Source organism: Oncorhynchus kisutch, linkage group LG18 (assembly GCF_002021735.2).
Source record: "Oncorhynchus kisutch isolate 150728-3 linkage group LG18, Okis_V2, whole genome shotgun sequence".
NCBI lineage: Eukaryota > Metazoa > Chordata > Actinopteri > Salmoniformes > Salmonidae > Oncorhynchus > Oncorhynchus kisutch.
The window spans coordinates 14361543-14386459 of NC_034191.2; the positions used below are offsets into that span (position 1 = coordinate 14361543).

General features: G+C 46.2%; 1 protein-coding gene across 1 annotated transcript in view; it reads right to left on the bottom strand.

Moving 5' to 3' along the window:
* The window catches only part of LOC109909489 (guanylate cyclase soluble subunit alpha-2-like), a 65913-nt gene extending 42135 nt beyond the window's left edge, over positions 1–23778 (bottom strand). Inside the window, exons 1-4 of the mRNA XM_031796844.1 lie at positions 23015–23778; positions 8808–8869; positions 7477–7604; positions 3760–4631 (exon numbers count right to left, since the gene is read on the bottom strand). Coding sequence (XP_031652704.1) covers positions 3760–4631; positions 7477–7604; positions 8808–8869; positions 23015–23251 — 1299 coding nt within the window. The 5' untranslated portion in view covers positions 23252–23778. The remainder of the gene's footprint in view (positions 1–3759; positions 4632–7476; positions 7605–8807; positions 8870–23014) is intronic.
* Positions 23779–24917: the final 1139 nt, after the last annotated feature.

Below are 24917 nucleotides of genomic sequence, written 5' to 3' on the forward strand. Positions count from 1 at the left end.
TGTGTAACCAACTAGCCTACCAGGTTAAATAAAGGTTAAATATTTTTTTTAACTAGGCAAGTCAGGTAAGAACAAATTCTTACGTACAATGACGGGCTACTGGGGATCGACCTGGGCTACCAGCCTAGTTCAGGGGCAGAATGACAGATTTTTTTTTATACCTTGTCAGCTCAGGGGTTCGATCCAGCAACCTTTCGGGTTACTAGCCCAACGTGCTAACTACTAGGCTGCCTGCCGCCCCATAAAGTCAGTCTTGTCCTAAACTGAGTTTGGTAAGTGACTGTGTCATGACTTACTTGGGGTTTGGTTTGGATTACAATTACGGCAACAATTTATGCCTGCTTTCACCTATTAACACTGGGTGAGTTCACCGTCTGTTAACGCTGTGTTTTCTGGGATAAACACTGGGTGAGTTCACCGTCTGTTAACGCTGTGTTTTCTGGGATAAACACTGGGTGAGTTCACCGTCTGTTAACGCTGTTAACTTCAAGTAGGTTTAGTTTTTGCTAGGGCGTTATGGGATGGGATTGGCAAGTTCAAATACAGCGATAGAAAGTTGTTTTTATATATATTTTTTAGTTTTAAGCCTATCCCAAACCTTAACCCTTACCTTAACCATTCAGAGTTAATACCTGACCTTAACCTTAAACACTTCAACATTTGACGTTAGGAACAACTTCGAAATTTGACAATTGAGAAACATGGATGAACATCTAATTTTGACATGAAACTGTGTGAGCTAGTTGAAAGGCAGGTTGTTGTGTTATTCAAACTGAGGTGTGTTTCCACTAACTCAGCCAGACCTGCTCTACACGTCACACTGCTTTCTGCTTCATCACTGTGGTTACCCAACCACTGCTGACAGTGTGTGTGTGTGTGTGTGTGTGTGTGTGTGTGTGTGTGTGTGTGTGTGTGTGTGTGTGTGTGTGTGTGTGTGTGTGTGTGTGTGTGTGTGTGTGTGTGAAAGGTGCCCAACCAAGCTAAAACGGACAAATCCAGGTCCAACTAGGGCCCTCTAAAACAGGGGACTAATATTCTATTCTCAGAGATAGGAAAGGAGAGCTAAGAAGAGGAACCCTGTGAGAGAGAGCGAGCAGAGTGGGAGTGAGGAGAAAGAGGGTGATAGAGAGATGTAGTGGTGCTTGAGTTCTGACTGTGGAGATGAGGTCCTGGTACTGTACTGTGGTGTGTGTGTGTCTTAGTGTGTGTGTCTTAGTGTGTGTGTGTGGACGTGTTTAACAAGAATAGTAAATGAACAAAAATTTGACCAACTGGGGACATTTTGTTAGTCCCCACAAAATCCTCAGCAGGTCAAATGCTATTTCTAAGGATTTTAGGGTTAAGGTTAGAATCAGTGTTAGGGTTAGAATTCGGTCTAGGGTTAGGAGCTAGGTTTAGTTTTATGGGTTAGGGTTACGAGCTAAGGTTAGGTTTAGGGTTAGGTTTTTGGGTTAAGGTTAGGGTAAGAGTACAGGTTAGGGTTAGGTTAGGGAAAATAGGATTTTGAATGGGACTGGATTGTGTGTCCCCATAAGGTCAGCTGTACAATACTCTGTGTGTGTGTGTGTGTGCTTGTATTCCTATCCTGGTGGGTACCGGAAATCCCCCAAACAAACATTTCCCACGTCCCGTGAGGACAAAGGCTATTTTCGGGTTAGAATGAAGGATTGAAGGATTTAGATTGGTGTTTGTGGGTTGGTTCCTTGTAGGGACCTAAAATCCCTCAAAGTCCCCACAAGGATAGTAAAACAAGGAACATTCTCCCTCGTGGGGACATTTCCCACGTCCCCATGAGGACAAAGGCTATTTGGGTTTAGGTTTATGGTTAGGGTTACAATTAGGGTTAGGGTTACACTTTCAAATAGATTTTGATTGGAAATTATGATTTTGAATGGATTTTGAATGGAAATTATGATTTTTTATGGATAAAAATATATATATATATATAGTTTCCCACAAGGATAGAAGAATATAACATGGCATGTGTGTGTGTGTGTGTGTGTGTGTGTGTGTGTGTGTGTGTGTGTGTGTGTGTGTGTGTGTGTGTGTGTGTGTGTGTGTGTGTGTGTGTGTGTGTGTGTGTAGTTGTGTGTGCCTGCATATGTCCATGTGTGTGTGTTAAGATGGTGTTTTGTGTGGAAGGTCTATAATAATGGATCAGGCCAGCAGGGTAATGCTCTTTCATATGAAAACAGAAACTGGTCTATTTCATAATCATCTGTCCAGATTACCACAGTAAACCCTGGTTGGCACTAGTCTGTCAACAGCCTCCCTCTGAACCCCACTGCAACGCCACAATTATCCAATTAAAACCGCGGTACAAAACAGCAATACGCACACACACAAATACTAAATCGTGTACATTTGAGTTGGTCATCTTAAAATTAGCTTATATTGTGCAGGTGTATCGTACAGCAATCATGAATTGATATAGTAAATATAGTTTACTAGACTCCCTGATACTTTGAACTCAACGTATGGTAAAAAACAAAACAGTAGCTTGGAAAGATGGTTTGTTCTGCAAAGCAGCAGACCTTAAGGTATATTTTCAACTTATTACAATCAAAAATATTCACCTTTCCGACTTATATCACTAGCTGATGTAAGGCTAACATGGTGTTACTGTCCATAGAAGACAGAAACCTGACCTGAAAAGACATCCTGAACACAGTCAGTTAAAAGCATTCAAATGAGTTCAGCTGGGGCAGATAGGCCCCCAGAGGACGACTAACCTACAGAAATAGACCGGTAGAAAAGGACAGACAAATCCTAGAAGAAATGAGTAACAACACAGAGTTTTAAAGCTGTAACCCAGAGGAACAGGACTAACAGAGGAGAGAAAGGCAGGAAGACTGGAACAGACAAATAGGTGAGAAATAAGAAGATGGAGAGAGCAGAGTGGTGTTCGCTTGCTGACAGAGGAGACTGCAGATCAGCTCAGAGGTTATTACACAACAGGATCATTTTAGCCTATTTTTCTAATGTGCCCACACACACACACACACACGCACGCAGACACACACGCAGACACACACACACACACACACACACACACACACACACACACACACACACACACACACACACACACACACACACACACACACACACACACACGCACACACGCCTGCACACACAAACACACACACCTGCATGCACACACACACACACACACACACGCACACACACGCACACACACACATGCCTGCATGCACACACAAACACACACGCCTGCATGCACACACAAACACACACGCCTGCATGCACACACAAACACACACGCCTGCATGCACACACAAACACACACACTAACACACATGCCTGCATGCGCACACAAACACACATGCCTGCATGCACACACAAACACACACACCTGTATGCACACACAAACACACACGCCTGCATGCACACACAAACACACACACACACGCAATCACACATGCACGCACACACGCACACAGGCACACACGCCTGCATGCACACACAAACACACACACACGCGCACACACACACACACAGACACACACACAAACACACGCACACACACGCAATCACACACGCACACATGCACACACACACGCACACAAACACATGCACGCACACACACACGCCTGCACAGACACAACGTAATTGTGCTTTCATTTTCTACGCAGACTCATGGACATAAACCATCTCTCTTTCACACACACTCACACACACAAATACGCACGCACACACACACACACTCACAGTACATACACACAGACAGTACATAAATACCTTCTCCTTGGTGCCTGACTGGGAGCAGTCTGGTCGGGTGCGGATGGTGAAGGGGGAGGCCAGGCGCAGCAGTATGGCCTGGAAGGTGGGCTGGATCCTGGGAGAGATAATCTCAAAACAGTCCCTGAATGAGAGGGTCCGGTGAGGCTCGATCCGAGCCTGCCTCCTCAGACCTTCCCCTAGCTGAAGCAGCTCCATGCTGGGGCCCAGCACCAGGTGGAAGGGGAAGGCCCTGCAGAATGTAGCCGGACCGATGCGCAGGTCAGTGGGGGAGAGGGAGAGGGGCTGGAGGGTCTGCTTGGAGGTCTCTGATGGAAGGGTGACAGAGGGAGGGATGGAGGAAGAGGAGGGGAAGGTTTCTCTGATGAGGAAGGACAGTGAGACGGGGGCAGACAATGAAGGGGGTGAGGGAGACGAGGAAGGAGAAGCGGTGGGAGTAGGGATGGAGTCTCCTCCTGAGTGTTCTGCGTCCTCATTGGGTGACAAGGACGCTAGGGGAGGGGCTTCCTTCACCACAACGTGAGAGTGGAAGATTCGGCGTGCGACACCTCGAATCAGACCAGGCATAGCCAATCCCACGACAGGGGCGGGGTTAAAGCAGTGGAGGAGGAGAAGCTTTCCTCCCACCCTCTCCCCTCCTCCTCTTCCTCCTCCTCTCTCCTCCTGGTGAGGGTCTTTGCATTGAAAGGAGGGGCTCTCTGAGGAGGCACGGCGTCCGGTCGAGGTTCTGATGTGTTCTAAGATGGCGTCAAAGCCGTTAAAGAAGTCCTGCAGGTTCCCTCCCACCGCTCTTAGAACACGCTCGTTCTCCTCGAAACACAGACCGAAGAACTCCTCCCCGAAACGCTCCCTCAGCTCACAGAACCGCACACCTAGAACACAGCGCAAACAGTACCTCAGGACAATGTAAGAACAACACAACCACAACATCAGGACAACATAAGGACAACTCAACCAGAACATCAGGATAACGTAAGGACAACACAACCACAACATCTGGACAACGTAGGGACAACACAACCACAACATCAGGACAACGTAAGGACAACACAACAACAACATCAAAATAAACAAACACAGCTGGAGTGCCATGGCTAGGCTGTGGGGAGTTATTTACTGCGAGGGAGAGGCAGAGCAGAACACTGATCTGGAGTCTGCTTTAGAGCACACACACACAGACACACACACACACAGCTGCTGTTTGTCTGACTGATCAGTCAACCCTGATGCATAACAAACAGAGAGATCACTACAGGCAGGACAACACACAACACACAAAAAACTACAAACCACACACACACACACAGAGGTAGGTTAGGTAATGAGGGTATGGTGAGGAGCATGCTGACATTACAGGCATGTCATGGCTGAGACAGATATGGAGAGAGGGAGGTAGAGAGAGATGGAGGGAGGTAGAGAGCTGTAGGGAGGGAGATAGAGAGAGATGGAGGGAGGGAGGTAGAGAGCTGTAGGGAGGGAGATAGAGAGAGATGGAGGGAGGTAGAGAAATGGAGAGAGGAAGGTAGAGGGAGGTAGAGAGAGGAAGGTAGAGAGAGGAAGGTAGAGGGAGGTAGAGAGATGGAGAGAGGAAGGTAGAGGGAGGTAGAGAGGAAGGTAGAGGGAGGTAGTAAGAGGAAGGTAGAGTGGGGTAGAGAGAGGAAGGTAGAGGGAGGTAGTAAGAGGAAGGTAGAGAGAGGAAGGGAAAGGGAGGTAGAGAGAGGAAGGGAGAGGGAGGTAGAGAGAGGAAGGTAGAGAGAGGTAGTAAGAGGAAGGTAGAGAGAGGAAGGGGAAGGGAGGTAGAGAGAGGAAGGGAGAGGGAGGTAGAGAGAGGAAGGTAGAGAGAGGTAGTAAGAGGAAGGTAGAGAGGGGAAGGGAAAGGGAGGGAGAGAGAGGAAGGGAGAGGGAGGGAGGGAAAGGGAGGTAGAGAGAGGAAGGGAGAGGGAGGAAGCAAGAGGAAGGTAGAGGAAGGTAGAGAGAGGAAGGGAGAGGAAGGTAGAGAGGAAAGTAGAGTGAGGTAGAGAGATGGAGAGAGGAAGGTAGAGGGAGGTAGAGAGAGGCAGCAAGAGGAAGGTAGAGAGAGGTAGAGAGAGGCAGCAAGAGGAAGGTAGAGGAAGGTAGTAAGAGGAAGGTAGAGAGAGGTAGTAAGAGGAAGGTAGAGAGGAAAGTAGAGTGAGGTAGAGAGATGGAGAGAGGAAGGTAGAGAGAGGTAGTAAGAGGAAGGTAGAGAGAGGAAGGTAGAGAGAGGAAGGTAGAGAGAGGAAGGTAGAGGGAGGTAGAGAGATGGAGAGAGGAAGGTAGAGAGAGGTACTAAGAGGAAGGTAGAGAGAGGAAGGTAGAGGGAAGTAGAGAGAGGAAGGTAGAGAGAGGCAGCAAGAGGAAGGTAGAGAGAGGCAGCAAGAGGAAGGTAGAGGGACAGAGGTAGAGAGAGGAAGGTAGAGAGAGGAAGGTAGAGGGAGGTAGAGAGAGGCAGCAAGAGGAAGGTAGAGAGAGGAAGGTAGAGGGAGGTAGAGAGAGGAAGTAGAGAGAGGCAGCAAGAGGAAGGTAGAGGGAGGTAGAGAGAGGAAGGTAGAGGGACAGAGGTAGAGAGAGGAAGGTAGAGGGAGGTAGAGAGGCAGCAAGAGGAAGGTAGAGAGAGGAAGGTAGAGAGAGGAAGGGAGAGGAAGGTAGAGAAAGGAAGGTAGAGGGAGGTAGAGAGGAAGGTAGATAGAGGCAGCAAGAGGAAGGTAGAGGGAGGTAGAGGGAGGTAGTAAGAGGAAGGTAGAGGGAGGTAGTAAGAGGAAGGTAGAGGGAGGTAGTAAGAGGAAGGTAGGGAGAGGTAGCAAGCAGGAAGGTAGAGGGACAGAGGTAGAGAGAGATGGAGAGAGGAAGGTAGAGGGACGGAGGTAGAGAGAGAGATGGAGGGAGGTAGAGGTGGAGGGAGGGAGGGAGGGAGGGAGGGAGGGAGGGAGGGAGGGAGGGAGGGAGGGAGGGAGGGAGGGAGGGAGGGAGGGAGGGAGGGAGGGAGAGAGGGAGGGAGAGAGAGAGAGAGAGAGAGATGGAGGGAGGGAGGTAGGTAGGTAGAGGGAGATGGACGGAGCTAGAGATTGATGTCGGGAGGGAGGTAGAGGTACAGAGAAGGGGAACACTGAGGAATGGGTTGTGCTTTAACCTAATGACCATCAGCACTGCAGCATAAGGCTGGAGGGAGGGAGGGAGGGAGGGAGGGAGGGAGGGAGGGAGGGAGGGAGGGAGGGAGGGAGGGAGGGAGGGAGGGAGGGAGGGAGGGAGGGAGGGAGGGAGGGAGGGAGGGAGGGAGGGAGGGAGGGAGGGGCTGCCTTTAGTTGCTCTAGTCTAAGCACCAAGTAAGCATTATAAATCACACGCCCATTCCACACACACAGCTTTATTTTTAGGGGGGTGAAATTTCAGGACTTTATGGGGAGTCAAAATGACACACATACGCACACACTATCACACACACACACATATACACACTTTTGGACATAAATCAAAACCAGTAAACAAGACACATATACATCAAAAAGCACACATTATCCTTCAGTAAGCATAGTTAGCAGACAGCATTATCAAACTCCTTTAAATGTGCACACAGAGACTAAGCAGAGCATAAAAGTCCTTCAAAACACACACACACACACACACACACACACACACACACACACACACACACACACACACACACACACACACACACATACATGGTAGAGTGATACTGACCCTGTAGAGTAGCCATGTACTGTAGTACTCCAGAGATGTCTGCCTCTTCTCCAGAACCAGAATGATCCACAAAGGGACACTTCTCCAAAGTAACACTTTTCTTTTCCTCCTTCCCATCCTCTCTGCACCTTTGGCACACACACACACACACACACACACACACACACACACACACACACACACACACACACACACACACACACACACACACACACACACACACACACACACACATACACACACAACAACAAAAAACAGGCACGCGCACATGCGCGTACATGCACACACACGCACGTGCTCACACACACACACACACACACACACACACAACACACACACACACACACACACACACACACACACACACGGAATGGAGACATAAAGATGATATAACAGGCTAGAGAGCACCTCCACACGCACACACACATACACACACGGTCTTCTACTGCTAACCTTGTGGGGGCACACAATTTAGTCCCATTCAAAATCCTATTTTCCCTAACCTGTACTCTTACCCTAACCTTAAACCAAAAACCTAACCTTAACCCTAAACCTAACCCTAGCTCCGGACCCTAAAACTAACCCTCCTAACACTTATCCTAATTCTAACCTTAACCCTGATCCCCCTAGAAATAGCATTTGACCTTGTGGGGATTTTGTGGGGACTAACAAAATGTCCCCAGTTGGTCAAATTTTTGTACATTTACTATTCATGTGGGGACTTCTGGTCCTCACAAGAATAGTTAAGCACCCCCCCCTACACACACACACACACACACACACACAGAGCATTGAAAAGAAACTCACACCAACACAAACAGACAGTAATACCCAACTAATTCAAAGAAGGACACAGAGCAATGTTCACACAAAATACAAACACACGTTGCGTAATGGATGAATTAGTTACATGCTTACTCAATTATAACACTTGGATTAGATGAAAAGGAACAATGGCCTTGCTCTTTTGTGACCTTTACTATGTTACTAGAGATTATTACACACAGAGTCTTTATCCACTCTTACCAAGGTCTATAGCTACATCTAGTACACCATTCTTATGGGTGCAGACACACACATACACACACACACGCATACACTCACACACGCATACACTCACACACGCATACATACACACGCATACATACACACACATACACGCATAAACACACACACGCATACAAACACACACACATACACACACACATACACACATGCATACACACACATGCACACACCCACATACACACATACAAGCATACACACACACACACACGCATACACAGGTGCATACACACACATGTGTGCACACGCAGCACAGCAGTCCTTACCTGATCTCTTTCTGTCTGTAGAACTCTAAGGTTCTCTGTAAAGACTGTTGAACCATCTGTGTCTGAAAGAAGATGGAGAAACAAATGTTACTGGGTCAGTAACCAAAAGGTCACTGGTTCGAATCCCTCAGGCAATAAGGCGAAAAGTCTGGCAATGTGCCCTTGAGCAAGGCACTTACCCTAATTGCTCCAGGGTTGCCATTGATAATGTCAGACCCTGGCCGTGACCCCACTCTCCCAGGGTGTCTCAGAGAGATTTGGGATATGCAAAAACACATTCCAATTCACACATACGTATTACAGTTTTTTACAATCACTTTGGCACTAATTTCCGAACCTTTTCATTTTTCAGAACTCTAGACACAAAACTCACAACTGTTGTGTCTTTTTCTATGCCGGATTAAGTGATATGACATGCTATTCTATAAAATTATTTATCCGTAATTAATATTACCTGATTGGGCTAATCATGTAAATGTAATTAACTAGAGAGTCGGGGCACCACTAAATAATATTTATAGAGCTGTTATCTTCTGAATAAACTCTTAAAGACCTAGTAATATTTTACATCAATAGCAGTCAATATTAATCGTCACCTTAATTCAGTCTCATCTGAAAGTTCTTCACGATCTTCACGAACCCTGGCTAACAAGTTGAATCAGCAATACAAAATTGGGTTGAATTATTTATTTACTAAATACCTAACTAATCACACAGAATTACACATACACATAATTAATCATAACTTGATTAGAAATTACGTCACTAAGGAAAACGTCCCTAGTGGGCGGAACAGATATGACAGCTTGTTACACAAAAGAAAAGGGGCTGGGTTTGAGTGAAAGAGCGGGAAGACTGAGGAACAAAGGGCGAATCTGTGCTTTCGTAAATACAGTATCCTATGCATTCTAAGTTACCTCCCATTTGGAAAAGGAAAATGTAATAAATATTTACTCTGAGCTGCGCTTCGGTAGGTTGGTGGTAGATGGAAGGCCGTGTTGCCAAACCGAGTCCTTTGTCCTTTGAAGAATGTCTCTGGTGGTCAATTGGATACGTTGTAGTAACGTCGTTGTGTGGTAGACGGGTGACTCTGTCTGTTCCTTCCTAACCTGCGTTTGCAGCTGCTGTTGCTACTCAACGGCTAGGAGGTATCACTTCTGTAGTGAATAAGAGTTCAAAGTTCATAACATTCGCAACCAAAGCTCGTGCTGATGTTGGCTTTTTTCTGTAGTTATTATCTGAACCATTCTGACATCGGACCGTCGTCCTCACATCCTCGGAACAGGAGGTTATATTGTCGTCAAGGCTTTATATAGGAAGGGAGAGGAGGGCGTGTTTGAAAGGTTTTATGTCCCTTCACAGGGGCGGGCCACTGATTCAGCAGAGCCCTACCTTATAAAAACCCAATTCTCACATTTTAGAAGCTAAAATCACATTTAATCCCATCCCAATCCCCCCATCTTCTGATGTTCCCAGAATCTCTATGTTAACCAAGATGTTTGCAAATGTAACATCTGTAGGGTAGAGAGAGGAAAAAGGGGTGAAGAGGTATTTATGACTGTCATAAACCTACCCCCAGGCCAACTTCATGACACAACCAATGATCAAAATGCAAATTTTTCAAAACTCTTAACACTTTTTCAAATTGCTTGGATACAATACACATAAAGCTAAGATCATTTGTTCATTGAACTAAAATCACCTGTTCAAAATGACACAACATAACATCAAAGTATTACCATTTCAAAATGCAATTCACACATTACATCTGAGATGACTGTCTATTAATTTCATTACAATGATCTAACTATCAACTGATACAACAGCTCAAAATGATAAGTAACTGTTGCATTACTCTTAATGCATAGTTTTATGGAAACTGACAAACAATATTCCATGTTTAGATCATGAAAGTTTCAGGATAATAAGATCCATTGACATCAATAACCGTGGAACATGAACCAATTGGATGACATTATCTATGGATGTAATATTTCATCATCATTCTTTATCAGACACTGTTTCTATGGTCCCATGTACCACTTTTCCAGATCATGTTTTCAGATTTGACATTACTGTACACTCACCAGCCACTTTATTAGGTACATCTATCTAGTACTGGGTAGGAGCCCCTTTTGCCTCTAGAACAGCCTGAATTATTCACGGTGTTGTACGTTAAACGATGCCCTTCTGCCCACCACTGTTTTAAACAGCTGTTATTTGAGCATTTGTGGCCTTTCCGTTAGCTTGAATGAGCCTGGACATTCTCTTCTGACCTCTCTCATTAACAAGGTGTTTTGCTCACAGAACTGCCGCTCACTGAATGTGTTTTGTTTATCCCACCATTCTCTGTCAACTCTAGAGACTGTAGTGCGTAAAAATCCCAGGAAGGCAGCTGTTTCTGAGATGCTGGAATCACCATGTGTGGCATCAACAATCATACCACGGTCAAAGTTGCTTAGATTACTCATCTTGCCTGTTCTAATGTTTGGTCGAACAACATCTAAAGCTTTCTACTCTATATACTCTATATATTGAGTTGAACATGATTCGCTGTTCGAAAGTAACCTTCCTTGATGAGCTAAATCAGGTCGGTAGAGCAGATGGCATGACCTATGTCATTGTGTGGGATAATGTCAGGTTCCACCATTCTCAAATGGTGCAAGCATGGTTTCAGGCCCAACCACAATTTACTACCCTGTACTTACCGCCATACACTCCTATCCTTAACCCGATTGAGGAATTTTTCTCCACATGGAAGTGGAAGGTATATGATAGGCGCCCTCACGAACAAGCCACCCTTCTCCAGGCCATGGATGACGCATGCAATGACATTACGGCAGACCAGTGTCAGGCCTGGATTCGCCATGCCCGAAGATTCTTCCCAAGATGTTTGGCTAATGAAAACATCCATTGTGATGTGGATGAGAACCTGTGGCCAATTCCACATGACAGGGTTGATGGAAATATAGAAGTACAGTAATCAATCTTTTGTTTAGCTTTTAACAGTAAGCCAGGTGAGGAACACTGCAGTGATGTTTTACAGTAAGCCAGGTAAGGAACGCTGCAGTGATGTTTTACAGTAAGTCAGGTCAGGAACACTGCAGTGATATTTTACAGTAAGCCAGGTCAGGAACACTGCAGTGATGTTTTACAGTAAGCCAGGTGAGGAACACTGCAGTGATGTTTTACAGTGAGCCAGGTGAGGAACACTGCAGTGATGTTTTACAGTAAGTCAGGTCAGGAACACTGCAGTGATATTTTACAGTAAGCCAGGTGAGGAACACTGCAGTGATGTTTTACAGTAAGCCAGGTGAGGAACACTGCAGTGATATTTTACAGTGAGCCAGGTGAGGAACACTGCAGGGATGTTTTACAGTAAGTCAGGTGAGGAACACTGCAGGGATGTTTTACAGTAACCAGGTGAGGAACACTGCAGGGATGTTTTACAGTAAGTCAGGTGAGGAACACTGCAGGGATGTTTTACAGTAAGTCAGAGTGAGGAACACTGCAGGGATGTTTTACAGTAAGTCAGAGTGAGGAACACTGCAGGGATGTTTTACAGTAAGTCAGGTGAGGAACACTGCAGGGATGTTTTACAGTAAGTCTGAGTGAGGAACACTGCAGGGATGTTTTACAGTAAGTCAGAGTGAGGAACACTGCAGGGATGTTTTACAGTAAGTCAGAGTGAGGAACACTGCAGTGATGTTTTACAGTAAGTCAGAGTGAGGAACACTGCAGGGATGTTTTACAGTAAGTCAGAGTGAGGAACACTGCAGGGATATTTTACAGTAAGTCAGAGTGAGGAACACTGCAGGGATGTTTTACAGTAAGTCAGAGTGAGGAACACTGCAGGGATATTTTACAGTAAGTCAGAGTGAGGAACACTGCAGGGATGTTTTACAGTAAGTCAGAGTGAGGAACACTGCAGGGATATTTTACAGTAAGTCAGAGTGAGGAACACTGCAGGGATGTTTTACAGTAAGTCAGAGTGAGGAATACTGCTGTGATGTTTTACAGTAAGCCAGGTGAGGAACACTGCAGTGATGTTTTACAGTAAGCCAGGTGAGGAACACTGCTGTGATGTTTTACAGTAAGCCAGGTGAGGAACACTGCAGTGATGTTTTACAGTAAGTCAGAGTGAGGAACACTGCAGTGATGTTTTACAGTAAGTCAGAGTGAGGAACACTGCAGGGATGTTTTACAGTGAGTCAGAGTGAGGAACACTGCAGTGATGTTTTACAGTAAGTCAGGTGAGGCACACTGCAGTGATGTTTTACAGCAAGCCAGGTGAGGAACACTGCAGTGATGTTTTACAGTAAGCCAGGTGAGGAACACTGCAGGGATGTTTTACAGTAAGCCAGGTGAGGAACACTGCAGGGATGTTTTACAGTAAGCCAGGTGAGGAACACTGCAGGGATGTTTTACAGTAAGCCAGGTGAGGAACACTGCAGTGATGTTTTACAGTAAGCCAGGTGAGGAACACTGCAGTGATGTTTTACAGTAAGCCAGGTGAGGAACACTGCAGTGATGTTTTACAGTAAGCCAGGTGAGGAACACTGCAGGGATGTTTTACAGTAAGTCAGAGTGAGGAACACTGCAGGGATGTTTTACTGTAAGCCAGGTGAGGAACACTGCAGGGATGTTTTACAGTAAGTCAGGTGAGGAACACTGCAGTGATGTTTTACAGTAAGCCAGGTGAGGAACACTGCAGTGATGTTTTACAGTAAGCCAGGTGAAGAACACTGCAGTGATGTTTTACAGTAAGTCAGGTGAGGAACACTGCAGTGATGTTTTACAGTAAGCCAGGTGAGGAACCCTGCAGTGATGTTTTACAGTAAGCCAGGTGAGGAACACTGCAGGGATGTTTTACAGTAAGTCAGGTGAGGAACACTGCAGTGATGTTTTACAGTAAGTCAGGTGAGGAACACTGCAGTGATGTTTTTACAGTAAGTCAGGTGAGGAACACTGCAGTGATGTTTTACAGTAAGCCAGGTGAGGAACACTGCAGTGATGTTTTACAGTAAGCCAGGTGAGGAACACTGCAGTGATGTTTTACAGTAAGCCAGGTGAGGAACACTGCAGTGATGTTTTACAGTAAGTCAGGTGAGGAACACTGCAGTGATGTTTTACAGTAAGCCAGGTGAGGAACACTGCAGTGATGTTTTACAGTAAGCCAGGTGAGGAACACTGCAGGGATATTTTACAGTAAGTCAGAGTGAGGAACACTGCAGGGATGTTTTACAGTAAGTCAGAGTGAGGAACACTGCAGGGATATTTTACAGTAAGTCAGAGTGAGGAACACTGCAGGGATGTTTTACAGTAAGTCAGAGTGAGGAATACTGCTGTGATGTTTTACAGTAAGCCAGGTGAGGAACACTGCAGTGATGTTTTACAGTAAGCCAGGTGAGGAACACTGCTGTGATGTTTTACAGTAAGCCAGGTGAGGAACACTGCAGTGATGTTTTACAGTAAGTCAGAGTGAGGAACACTGCAGTGATGTTTTACAGTAAGTCAGAGTGAGGAACACTGCAGGGATGTTTTACAGTGAGTCAGAGTGAGGAACACTGCAGTGATGTTTTACAGTAAGTCAGGTGAGGCACACTGCAGTGATGTTTTACAGCAAGCCAGGTGAGGAACACTGCAGTGATGTTTTACAGTAAGCCAGGTGAGGAACACTGCAGGGATGTTTTACAGTAAGCCAGGTGAGGAACACTGCAGTGATGTTTTACAGTAAGCCAGGTGAGGAACACTGCAGGGATGTTTTACAGTAAGCCAGGTGAGGAACACTGCAGTGATGTTTTACAGTAAGCCAGGTGAGGAACACTGCAGTGATGTTTTACAGTAAGCCAGGTGAGGAACACTGCAGTGATGTTTTACAGTAAGCCAGGTGAGGAACACTGCAGGGATGTTTTACAGTAAGTCAGAGTGAGGAACACTGCAGGGATGTTTTACAGTAAGCCAGGTGAGGAACACTGCAGGGATGTTTTACAGTAAGTCAGGTGAGGAACACTGCAGTGATGTTTTACAGTAAGCCAGGTGAGGAACACTGCAGTGATGTTTTACAGTAAGCCAGGTGAAGAACACTGCAGTGATGTTTTACAGTAAGCCAGGTGAGGAACCCTGCAGTGATGTTTTACAGTAAGCCAGGTGAGGAACACTGCAGTGATGTTTTACAGTAAGTCAGGTGAGGAACACTGCAGTGATGTTTTACAGTAAGCCAGGTGAGGAACCCTGCAGTGATGTTTTACAGTAAGCCAGGTGAGGAACACTGCAGGGATGTTTTACAGTAAGTCAGGTGAGGAACACTGCAGTGATGTTTTACAGTAAGTCAGGTGAGGAACACTGCAGTGATGTTTTTACAGTAAGTCAGGTGAGGAACACTGCAGTGATGTTTTACAGTAAGCCAGGTGAGGAACACTGCAGTGATGTTTTACAGTAAGCCAGGTGAGGAACACTGCAGTGATGTTTTACAGTAAGCCAGGTGAGGAACACTGCAGTGATGTTTTACAGTAAGTCAGGTGAGGAACACTGCAGTGATGTTTTACAGTAAGCCAGGTGAGGAACACTGCAGTGATGTTTTACAGTAAGCCAGGTGAGGAACACTGCAGGGATATTTTACAGTAAGTCAGAGTGAGGAACACTGCAGGGATGTTTTACAGTAAGTCAGAGTGAGGAACACTGCAGGGATATTTTACAGTAAGTCAGAGTGAGGAACACTGCAGGGATGTTTTACAGTAAGTCAGAGTGAGGAATACTGCTGTGATGTTTTACAGTAAGCCAGGTGAGGAACACTGCAGTGATGTTTTACAGTAAGCCAGGTGAGGAACACTGCTGTGATGTTTTACAGTAAGCCAGGTGAGGAACACTGCAGTGATGTTTTACAGTAAGTCAGAGTGAGGAACACTGCAGTGATGTTTTACAGTAAGTCAGAGTGAGGAACACTGCAGGGATGTTTTACAGTGAGTCAGAGTGAGGAACACTGCAGTGATGTTTTACAGTAAGTCAGGTGAGGCACACTGCAGTGATGTTTTACAGCAAGCCAGGTGAGGAACACTGCAGTGATGTTTTACAGTAAGCCAGGTGAGGAACACTGCAGGGATGTTTTACAGTAAGCCAGGTGAGGAACACTGCAGTGATGTTTTACAGTAAGCCAGGTGAGGAACACTGCAGGGATGTTTTACAGTAAGCCAGGTGAGGAACACTGCAGTGATGTTTTACAGTAAGCCAGGTGAGGAACACTGCAGTGATGTTTTACAGTAAGCCAGGTGAGGAACACTGCAGTGATGTTTTACAGTAAGCCAGGTGAGGAACACTGCAGGGATGTTTTACAGTAAGTCAGAGTGAGGAACACTGCAGGGATGTTTTACAGTAAGCCAGGTGAGGAACACTGCAGGGATGTTTTACAGTAAGTCAGGTGAGGAACACTGCAGTGATGTTTTACAGTAAGCCAGGTGAGGAACACTGCAGTGATGTTTTACAGTAAGCCAGGTGAAGAACACTGCAGTGATGTTTTACAGTAAGTCAGGTGAGGAACACTGCAGTGATGTTTTACAGTAAGCCAGGTGAGGAACCCTGCAGTGATGTTTTACAGTAAGCCAGGTGAGGAACACTGCAGGGATGTTTTACAGTAAGTCAGGTGAGGAACACTGCAGTGATGTTTTACAGTAAGTCAGGTGAGGAACACTGCAGTGATGTTTTACAGTAAGTCAGGTGAGGAACACTGCAGTGATGTTTTACAGTAAGCCAGGTGAGGAACACTGCAGTGATGTTTTACAGTAAGCCAGGTGAGGAACACTGCAGTGATGTTTTACAGTAAGCCAGGTGAGGAACACTGCAGTGATGTTTTACAGTAAGTCAGGTGAGGAACACTGCAGTGATGTTTTACAGTAAGCCAGGTGAGGAACACTGCAGTGATGTTTTACAGTAAGCCAGGTGAGGAACACTGCAGTGATGTTTTACAGTAAGCCAGGTGAGGAACACTGCAGTGATGTTTTACAGTAAGCCAGGTGAGGAACACTGCAGTGATGTTTTACAGTAAGCCAGGTGAGGAACACTGCAGTGATGTTTTACAGTAAGCCAGGTGAGGAACACTGCAGTGATGTATTTACAGTAAGCCAGGTGAGGAACACTGCAGTGATGTTTTACAGTAAGCCAGGTGAGGAACACTGCAGTGATGTTTTACAGTAAGCCAGGTGAGGAACACTGCAGTGATGTTTTACAGTAAGCCAGGTGAGGAACACTGCAGTGATGTTTTACAGTAAGCCAGGTGAGGAACACTGCAGTGATGTTTTACAGTAAGCCAGGTGAGGAACACTGCAGTGATGTTTTACAGTAAGCCAGGTGAGGAACACTGCAGGGATGTTTTACAGTAAGCCAGGTGAGGAACACTGCAGTGATGTTTTACAGTAAGCCAGGTGAGGAACACTGCAGTGATGTTTTACAGTAAGCCAGGTGAGGAACACTGCAGTGATGTTTTACAGTAAGCCAGGTGAGGAACACTGCAGTGATGTTTTACAGTAAGCCAGGTGAGGAACACTGCAGTGATGTTTTACAGTAAGCCAGGTGAGGAACACTGCAGTGATGTTTTACAGTAAGCCAGGTGAGGAACACTGCAGTGATGTTTTACAGTAAGCCAGGTGAGGAACACTGCAGTGATGTTTTACAGTAAGCCAGGTGAGGAACACTGCAGTGATGTTTTACAGTAAGCCAGGTGAGGAACACTGCAGTGATGTTTTACAGTAAGCCAGGTGAGGAACACTGCAGGGATGTTTTACAGTAAGCCAGGTGAGGAACACTGCAGTGATGTTTTACAGTAAGCCAGGTGAGGAACACTGCAGTGATGTTTTACAGTAAGCCAGGTGAGGAACACTGCAGTGATGTTTTACAGTAAGCCAGGTGAGGAACACTGCAGTGATGTTTTACAGTAAGCCAGGTGAGGAACACTGCAGTGATGTTTTACAGTAAGCCAGGTAAGGAACACTGCAGTGATGTTTTACAGTAAGCCAGGTGAGGAACACTGCAGTGATGTTTTACAGTAAGCCAGGTGAGGAACACTGCAGTGATGTTTTACAGTAAGCCAGGTAAGGAACACTGCAGGGATGTTTTACAGTAAGCCAGGTGAGGAACACTGCAGTGATGTTTTACAGTAAGCCAGGTGAGGAACACTGCAGTGATGTTTTACAGTAAGCCAGGTGAGGAACACTGCAGTGATGTTTTACAGTAAGCCAGGTGAGGAACACTGCAGTGATGTTTTACAGTAAGCCAGGTGAGGAACACTGCAGTGATGTTTTACAGTAAGCCAGGTGAGGAACACTGCAGTTGACCTTTAACTGTTTTTTCTTTTTTTGTAGCTAATAATTTTTGCTTTGGATCAAAGAAACCGATGTTGTGATTTTATTGTATTTCATCAATAAATGTCATATTTTGTTCAATGATTCCACGGTGTCTGTAGTATTCTCTCTACTAGTCCTTTTACAGTGATGTATTTACATGAAGTAGCATAATGAAACATGTATCACATATTTTGTTCTACAATATTTAATGATTGTATGAACAACTACACAGTGAAACTATCGGTATAGTGTGTGTGGGTGATCTTAATGACTGTTCCGATGGTATTTCATGATAAATGAGTTATTTGAACCGATGATTCTGCAAGTGCAAGGTTTCTTTAAAGATATGAATGCACAATGCAATGTTTTGAACATTGGACAGCCTGTGTTACAAGTGATGACCGGTTTGAGTTTTGTGTGTAGAGTTTTGAAAAATGACCACAAGGTTCTGAAATTAGTGCCAAAGTGATTGATAACAACTGTAATACACACTAGTACATGTGTGGAATGGGACAAATATAAGAACATTGTTGTCCTGGTCATAACTAAAAACTCAGAGCCCCATAAATAAAAACAGATAATTTCAACAGCCTGCATTTAAAGCTGACATCTCAACGCTTTACAAACGGTCCAGTAATGTATAACTGGCACACAAAAAAACAATATTTCCTATCAACAACAAAAAAAGAAATACAGAAAGCTTTAAATATTCCAAATCCAGTTTTACCTCTACATTCCTCTGCAGTGGGGCTCTCACTGAGACAGTGTGTGTGTGTGTGTGTGTGTGTGTGTGCCCGCGTACATGCGTGTGTGTTTGTGTGTAAGAGAGAGTGGTTAATATGATGAACATTAATACAATCCTGTAGCAACGCTAAAAGAACACTGTGTCAGTCTGGGGTCATCCTACGGCCTCTGCTGAAACCTGCTGTACAGGACACCAGCATCTGGGGTCATCCTACGGCCTCTGCTGAAACCTGCTGTACAGGACACCAGCATCTGGGGTCATCCTACGGCCTCTGCTGAAACCTGCTGTACAGGACACCAGCATCTGGGGTCATCCTACGGCCTCTGCTGAAACCTGCTGTACAGGACACCAGCATCTGGGGTCATCCTACGGCCTCTGCTGAAACCTGCTGTACAGGACACCAGCATCTGGGGTCATCCTACGGCCTCTGCTGAAACCTGCTGTACAGGACACCAGCATCTGGGGTCATCCTACGGCCTCTGCTGAAACCTGCTGTACAGGACACCAGCATCTGGGGTCATCCTACGGCCTCTGCTGAAACCTGCTGTACAGGACACCAGCATCTGGGGTCATCCTACGGCCTCTGCTGAAACCTGCTGTACAGGACACCAGCATCTGGGGTCATCCTACGCTACTGCTTTTTCACTGTCTTTTTACTGTTGTTTTATTTCTTACTTACCCATTGTTCACCTAATACCTTTTTTTTGCACTATTGGTTAGAGCCTGTAAGTAAGCATTTGACTGTAAGGTTGTTTTTGACACACGTGACAAATATACTTTGATTTGATTTGATTTGATATATTCAGTCACAGTGTATCCGGGTCCTGGTGTACAGGACATCAGCACCTGGATCATCCAACGTTATATATACAGGAATAGTGTGTTTGTGTCCTATGAGAGTATCCTTGTCTTAACCATTCATTCACATCGACACACACACTTACTCTCTCCACACATTACCAGCAGCAAACCAGTAAACAAAATGACAAGCGCACATCTTTTATCAAAATTCACCGACACAGACAAGCAAACATTCACATCACAAAGACTTGTAAATGAATCCATACAAACACACACACATCCATATGCTATGAAAGGCGGGTTGGCTTGTTAACACAATGGATCAGCTGGCTGATCCCTACAAACACACACACATACACGCACACACACACACAAAATGAAAAAAGTGTCAATTAATTTGCGCCATTAGTTTTAATTTCTCAGCATCTCTCTCTCTTCTTTCCTCTCTCCTCTCCCTCCATCATCTGTATCCTCCCTCTGCCCTCCTTTCCTCTCTCCTCTCCCTCCATCATCTGTATCCTCCCTCTGCCCTCCTTTCCTCTCTCCTCTCCCTCCATCATCTGTATCCTTCCTCTGCCTCCCTTTCCTCTCTCCTCTCCCTCCATCATCTGTATCCTTCCTCTGCCCCCCTTTCCTCTCTCCTCTCCCTCCATCATCTGTATCCTCCCTCTGCCCTCCTTTCCTCTCTCCTCTCCCTCCATCATCTGTATCCTTCCTCTGCCCTCCTTTCCTCTCTCCTCTCCCTCCATCATCTGTATCCTTCCTCTGCCCTCCTTTCCTCTCTCCTCTCCCTCCATCATCTGTATCCTCCCTCTGCCCTCCTTTCCTCTTTCCTCTCCCTCCATCATCTGTATCCTCTCTCTGCCCTCCTTTCCTCTCTCCTCTCCCTCCATCATCTGTATCCTCCCTCTGCCCTCCTTTCCTCTTTCCTCTCCCTCCATCATCTGTATCCTCCCTCTGCCCTCCTTTCCTCTCTCCTCTCCCTCCATCATCTGTATCCTTCCTCTGCCCTCCTTTCCTCTCTCCTCTCCCTCCATCATCTGTATCCTTCCTCTGCCCTCCTTTCCTCTCTCCTCTCCCTCCATCATCTGTATCCTTCCTCTGCCCTCCTTTCCTCTCTCCTCTCCCTCCATCATCTGTATCCTTCCTCTGCCCTCTGTCTCTCTTCTCAAGCAGTTCTCCTGCCTCCTCTTTCTCTCTCCTCTAAGGCAGTATGTTTGTATGTGACTGTGTCTGTGTACGGCTTTAATTAGTCACATGTCACATGTCCCACAGTACACACACAGTCTTGGAAGTTGATGAACTACACTACTGTAGAACAGTTATGGCTCACACCACTAACTACCACCTCCCTGCATATCTTTATGTATGTGTTTATGTATGTGTTTATGTATGTGTTTATGTGTGTGTTTATGTTTGTGTTTATGTATGTGTTTATGTATGTGTTTATGTGTTTGTTTATGTTTGTGTTTATGTGTGTGTTTATGTATGTGTTTATGTGTGTGTTTATGTGTGTGTTTATGTTTGTGTTTATGTTTGTGTTTATGTGTGTGTTTATGTATGTGTTTATGTGTGTGTTTATGTGTGTGTTTATGTGTGTGTTTGTTTATGTGTGTGTTTATGTTTGTGTTTATGTGTGTGTTTATGTGTGTGTTTATGTATGTGTTTATGTTTGTGTGTGTTTGTTTATGTGTGTGTTTATGTTTGTGTTTATGTGTGTGTTTATGTGTGTGTTTATGTGTGTGTTTATGTGTGGTGACAGGAGGAGGATATGTCCATTTGTGTGTGAAGATGCTGTGTGTGTCCTCTGTTCTGGGTCACTGTGACTGGCCTGGTTGACAGTATCAGGACATGAAGTGAACACCAAGTACATGTTCTGTTCTCCGGGTCATGGTTGACTGGTTGCTAAGAGGGGTTCACTCGTTGCTTTGCTCTTGTACGATTGGGTCACCATGATTGCAGTCTGTGTCTGTGTGTGTGTGTGGGGGGGGGGTCTCTGCTTTTGGCCAGGAGAGTGGGGGGCATCTCTGCTTTTGGCCAGGAGAGTGGGGGGGTCTCTGCTTTTGGCCAGGAGAGTGGGGGGCATCTCTGCTTTTGGCCAGGAGAGTGGGGGGCATCTCTGCTTTTGGCCAGGAGAGTGGGGGGCATCTCTGCTTTTGGCCAGGAGAGTGGGGGGCATCTCTGCTTTTGGCCAGGAGAGTGGGGGGGTCTCTGCTTTTGGCCAGGAGAGTGGGGGGCATCTCTGCTTTTGGCCAGGAGAGTGGGGGGCATCTCTGCTTTTGACCAGGAGAGTGGGGGGCATCTCTGCTTTTGACCAGGAGAGTGGGGGGTATCTCTGCTTTTGGCCAGGAGAGTGGGGGGGTCTCTGCTTTTGGCCAGGAGAGTGGGGGGGCATCTCTGCTTTTGGCCAGGAGAGTGGGGGGCATCTCTGCTTTTGGCCAGGAGAGAGGGGGCATCTCTGCTTTTGGCCAGGAGAGTGGGGGGCATCTCTGCTTTTGGCCAGGAGAGTGGGGGGCATCTCTGCTTTTGGCCAGGAGAGTGGGGGGCATCTCTGCTTTTGGCCAGGAGAGTGGGGGGCATCTCTGCTTTTGACCAGGAGAGTGGGGGGCATCTCTGCTTTTGACCAGGAGAGTGGGGGGCATCTCTGCTTTTGGCCAGGAGAGTGGGGGGCATCTCTGCTTTTGGCCAGGAGAGTGGGGGGCATCTCTGCTTTTGGCCAGGAGAGTGGGGGGCATCTCTGCTTTTGGCCAGGAGAGTGGGGGGCATCTCTGCTTTTGGCCAGGAGAGTGGGGGGCATCTCTGCTTTTGACCAGGGAGTAGCAAGCTAAACACTTCCCTAAGTCCAAGGAAATTAAAAACAGCATATACAATGCTGACCAGGATATCTTTATCACCATCATCATCATCATCATCATTATCAAGTGCATCTCTAATCTCTATGTTTTTCCTAGTTTCTGTGCCTTATTGTACAGTGTTCTGAAAACACAGGTTAATGATGCTGTAAACTGAAGGCCTCCCAACCAGGTATTTTATTTAACCTGTCCACTTCTTTCACTTCAGTGCAGGTGGAGGAGAGGAGGATACACTAGGTAAACAGATACAGTCTCATCAAATCTCACCCAGAATAACCTCATCACCCAGTAAGGAGTGATATAGAATAGGCCTAATCTACTACCCATTCGTCTCTCTCTATCCCGCTCTCTCTGTATTCTAACAGTCATCTCTAGCGTGCTGGTCATTTTGTAACCACGCAGGTGACGCATGCAGAGGGGAGAGAAATACTGGAGAAAATCTCTCTATATGTGTTTTTTGTAAATGTATCCTACCGTGGGCGACGTTAACCTCCTCAAGCTCTCCCCAAGCGAGTCCAGGTTCACGCGCTTCCGTCTGTTCGCCCGTTTGGGTCCCGGTGCGTCCTCGAACGGGCACGCGAGCTTCTCCACCGGGCTCTTGCCGTTCCAGATGCGTGAAAAGGGGCAGGAGTCGCCATCATCTCCGGGGCTCTCCAGGCACTCCGAGCCCATCGAGCTGAACGACTCCGAAGAGATCTTTCGCGAGGACATGCTGCTGCTGCTAAGCGCGAAAAGTCTGGGCGCGTACGCGTGCTGCGGCGAAACAACACACCGCCACCCGAACTCATCAGATTCACTCGCGTGGGAAAGATGGGGAGGCGCGCACCGGTCAAGAGCGTGAGCGACACGAGCTAGAGAACAAATGTATTACCCAAACCAAGATGCTCTCGCGACGACCAGAGAGAGGGTCTATATTCACCAGCTGAATCTCATGTCTAACGGTTTTAACCGTTGTCCTTTTAGTTTTCTCTTTGAAATCCCAGTTGAAGTATTGTCTGCTGCGCACCTCTCCACTATCACATCCACTGTGGATTCACGGCTTTCCGACTCTCTCTCTCTGTGGACTATTCATGCTTTCATTCCTTCACCCTCTCATCCCTGCAGTTGGCTGTATTCCTCTCCTCTCCAGAGGGCAGGAAACGGTGTGTCCAGGTGCGGGCCTGAGGAGGATCGGGAGATACAGAGAGATGCTTGCGGAGTCAGCTTGCAGTCAAACATCAGCTCGAGCCGCTACCTCGTGGAGTTCTATCTGCCCACTCCGCTCGAGCTCTACAGCATCACTATTCTACCTCCATCCGCCACAGCCAATCAGATATAATATCAGACTAAACCCTGCCCCCTTCCTTACCATCACTGTGAAAGAGATACTTTAGCTTAGGGCTAGGCTGCTGTTTGGCGCAGATATTGACGGAGGAGACACTAGAGTCAGAAATACAAGTAACTTCAGGAGAAAGCAAAACCATAACCTACAAATCAAATAGGCCTAGTGTTTGCATGTGATTTGATCCTGAAAACACGCATATGCCAGTTGACCCACATTGTGATTATTACTATCTGACCCTGCTGGTCATCTATGAACGTTTGAGCATCTTGGCCATGTTCTGTTATAATCACCACCCGGCACAGCCAGAAGAGGACTGGCCTCCCCTCAGAGCCTGGTTCCTCTCTAGGTTTCAGCCTTTCTAGGGAGTTTTTCCTAGCCACACCTGCATTGTTCGCTGTTTGGGGTTTTAGGCTGGGTTTCTGTACAGCACTTTGTGACATCGGCTGATGTAAGAAGGGATTTATAAATACATTTGATTGATTGATTGTTCAATGCCAGCAGAACATATTCTGTGTGTTTGTATACTAGACCAATTTGTCATAATCAACTGAACACTGACCATTGTAAATAATTTACTCAAGGTCATAGAGATAAAACAATAATTTAAGGTAGACTTGGTTCTAGTAGACTAGACTATGGTATATGTCAACAATAGTACACCACTAAAGTCAACGGGTGTGTTTGGTTCACACAGCCTCCTCTCCTATATGAACCGACTCTGTCCCCATAATAAACACATGATAATGGTAACTGCCGGTACCAGCCATTTACTATCGCAGAGCCGTAGCGGGCGACAGGGCGGAATTCATGTCGAACACTAATCGCTTTGGTGACCTTGACCTCTTCTCTGCCCATGTGCCAGACTATCCACCCAGCCTGAGGCCCGAGACACACACACTGCAGAAAACACTACGAGGATAGTGCATTATATACCCTGGATAAACACACACACTGCAGAAAACACTACGAGGATAGTGCATTATATACCCTGGATAAACACACACACTGCAGAAAACACTACGAGGATAGTGCATTATATACCCTGGATAAACA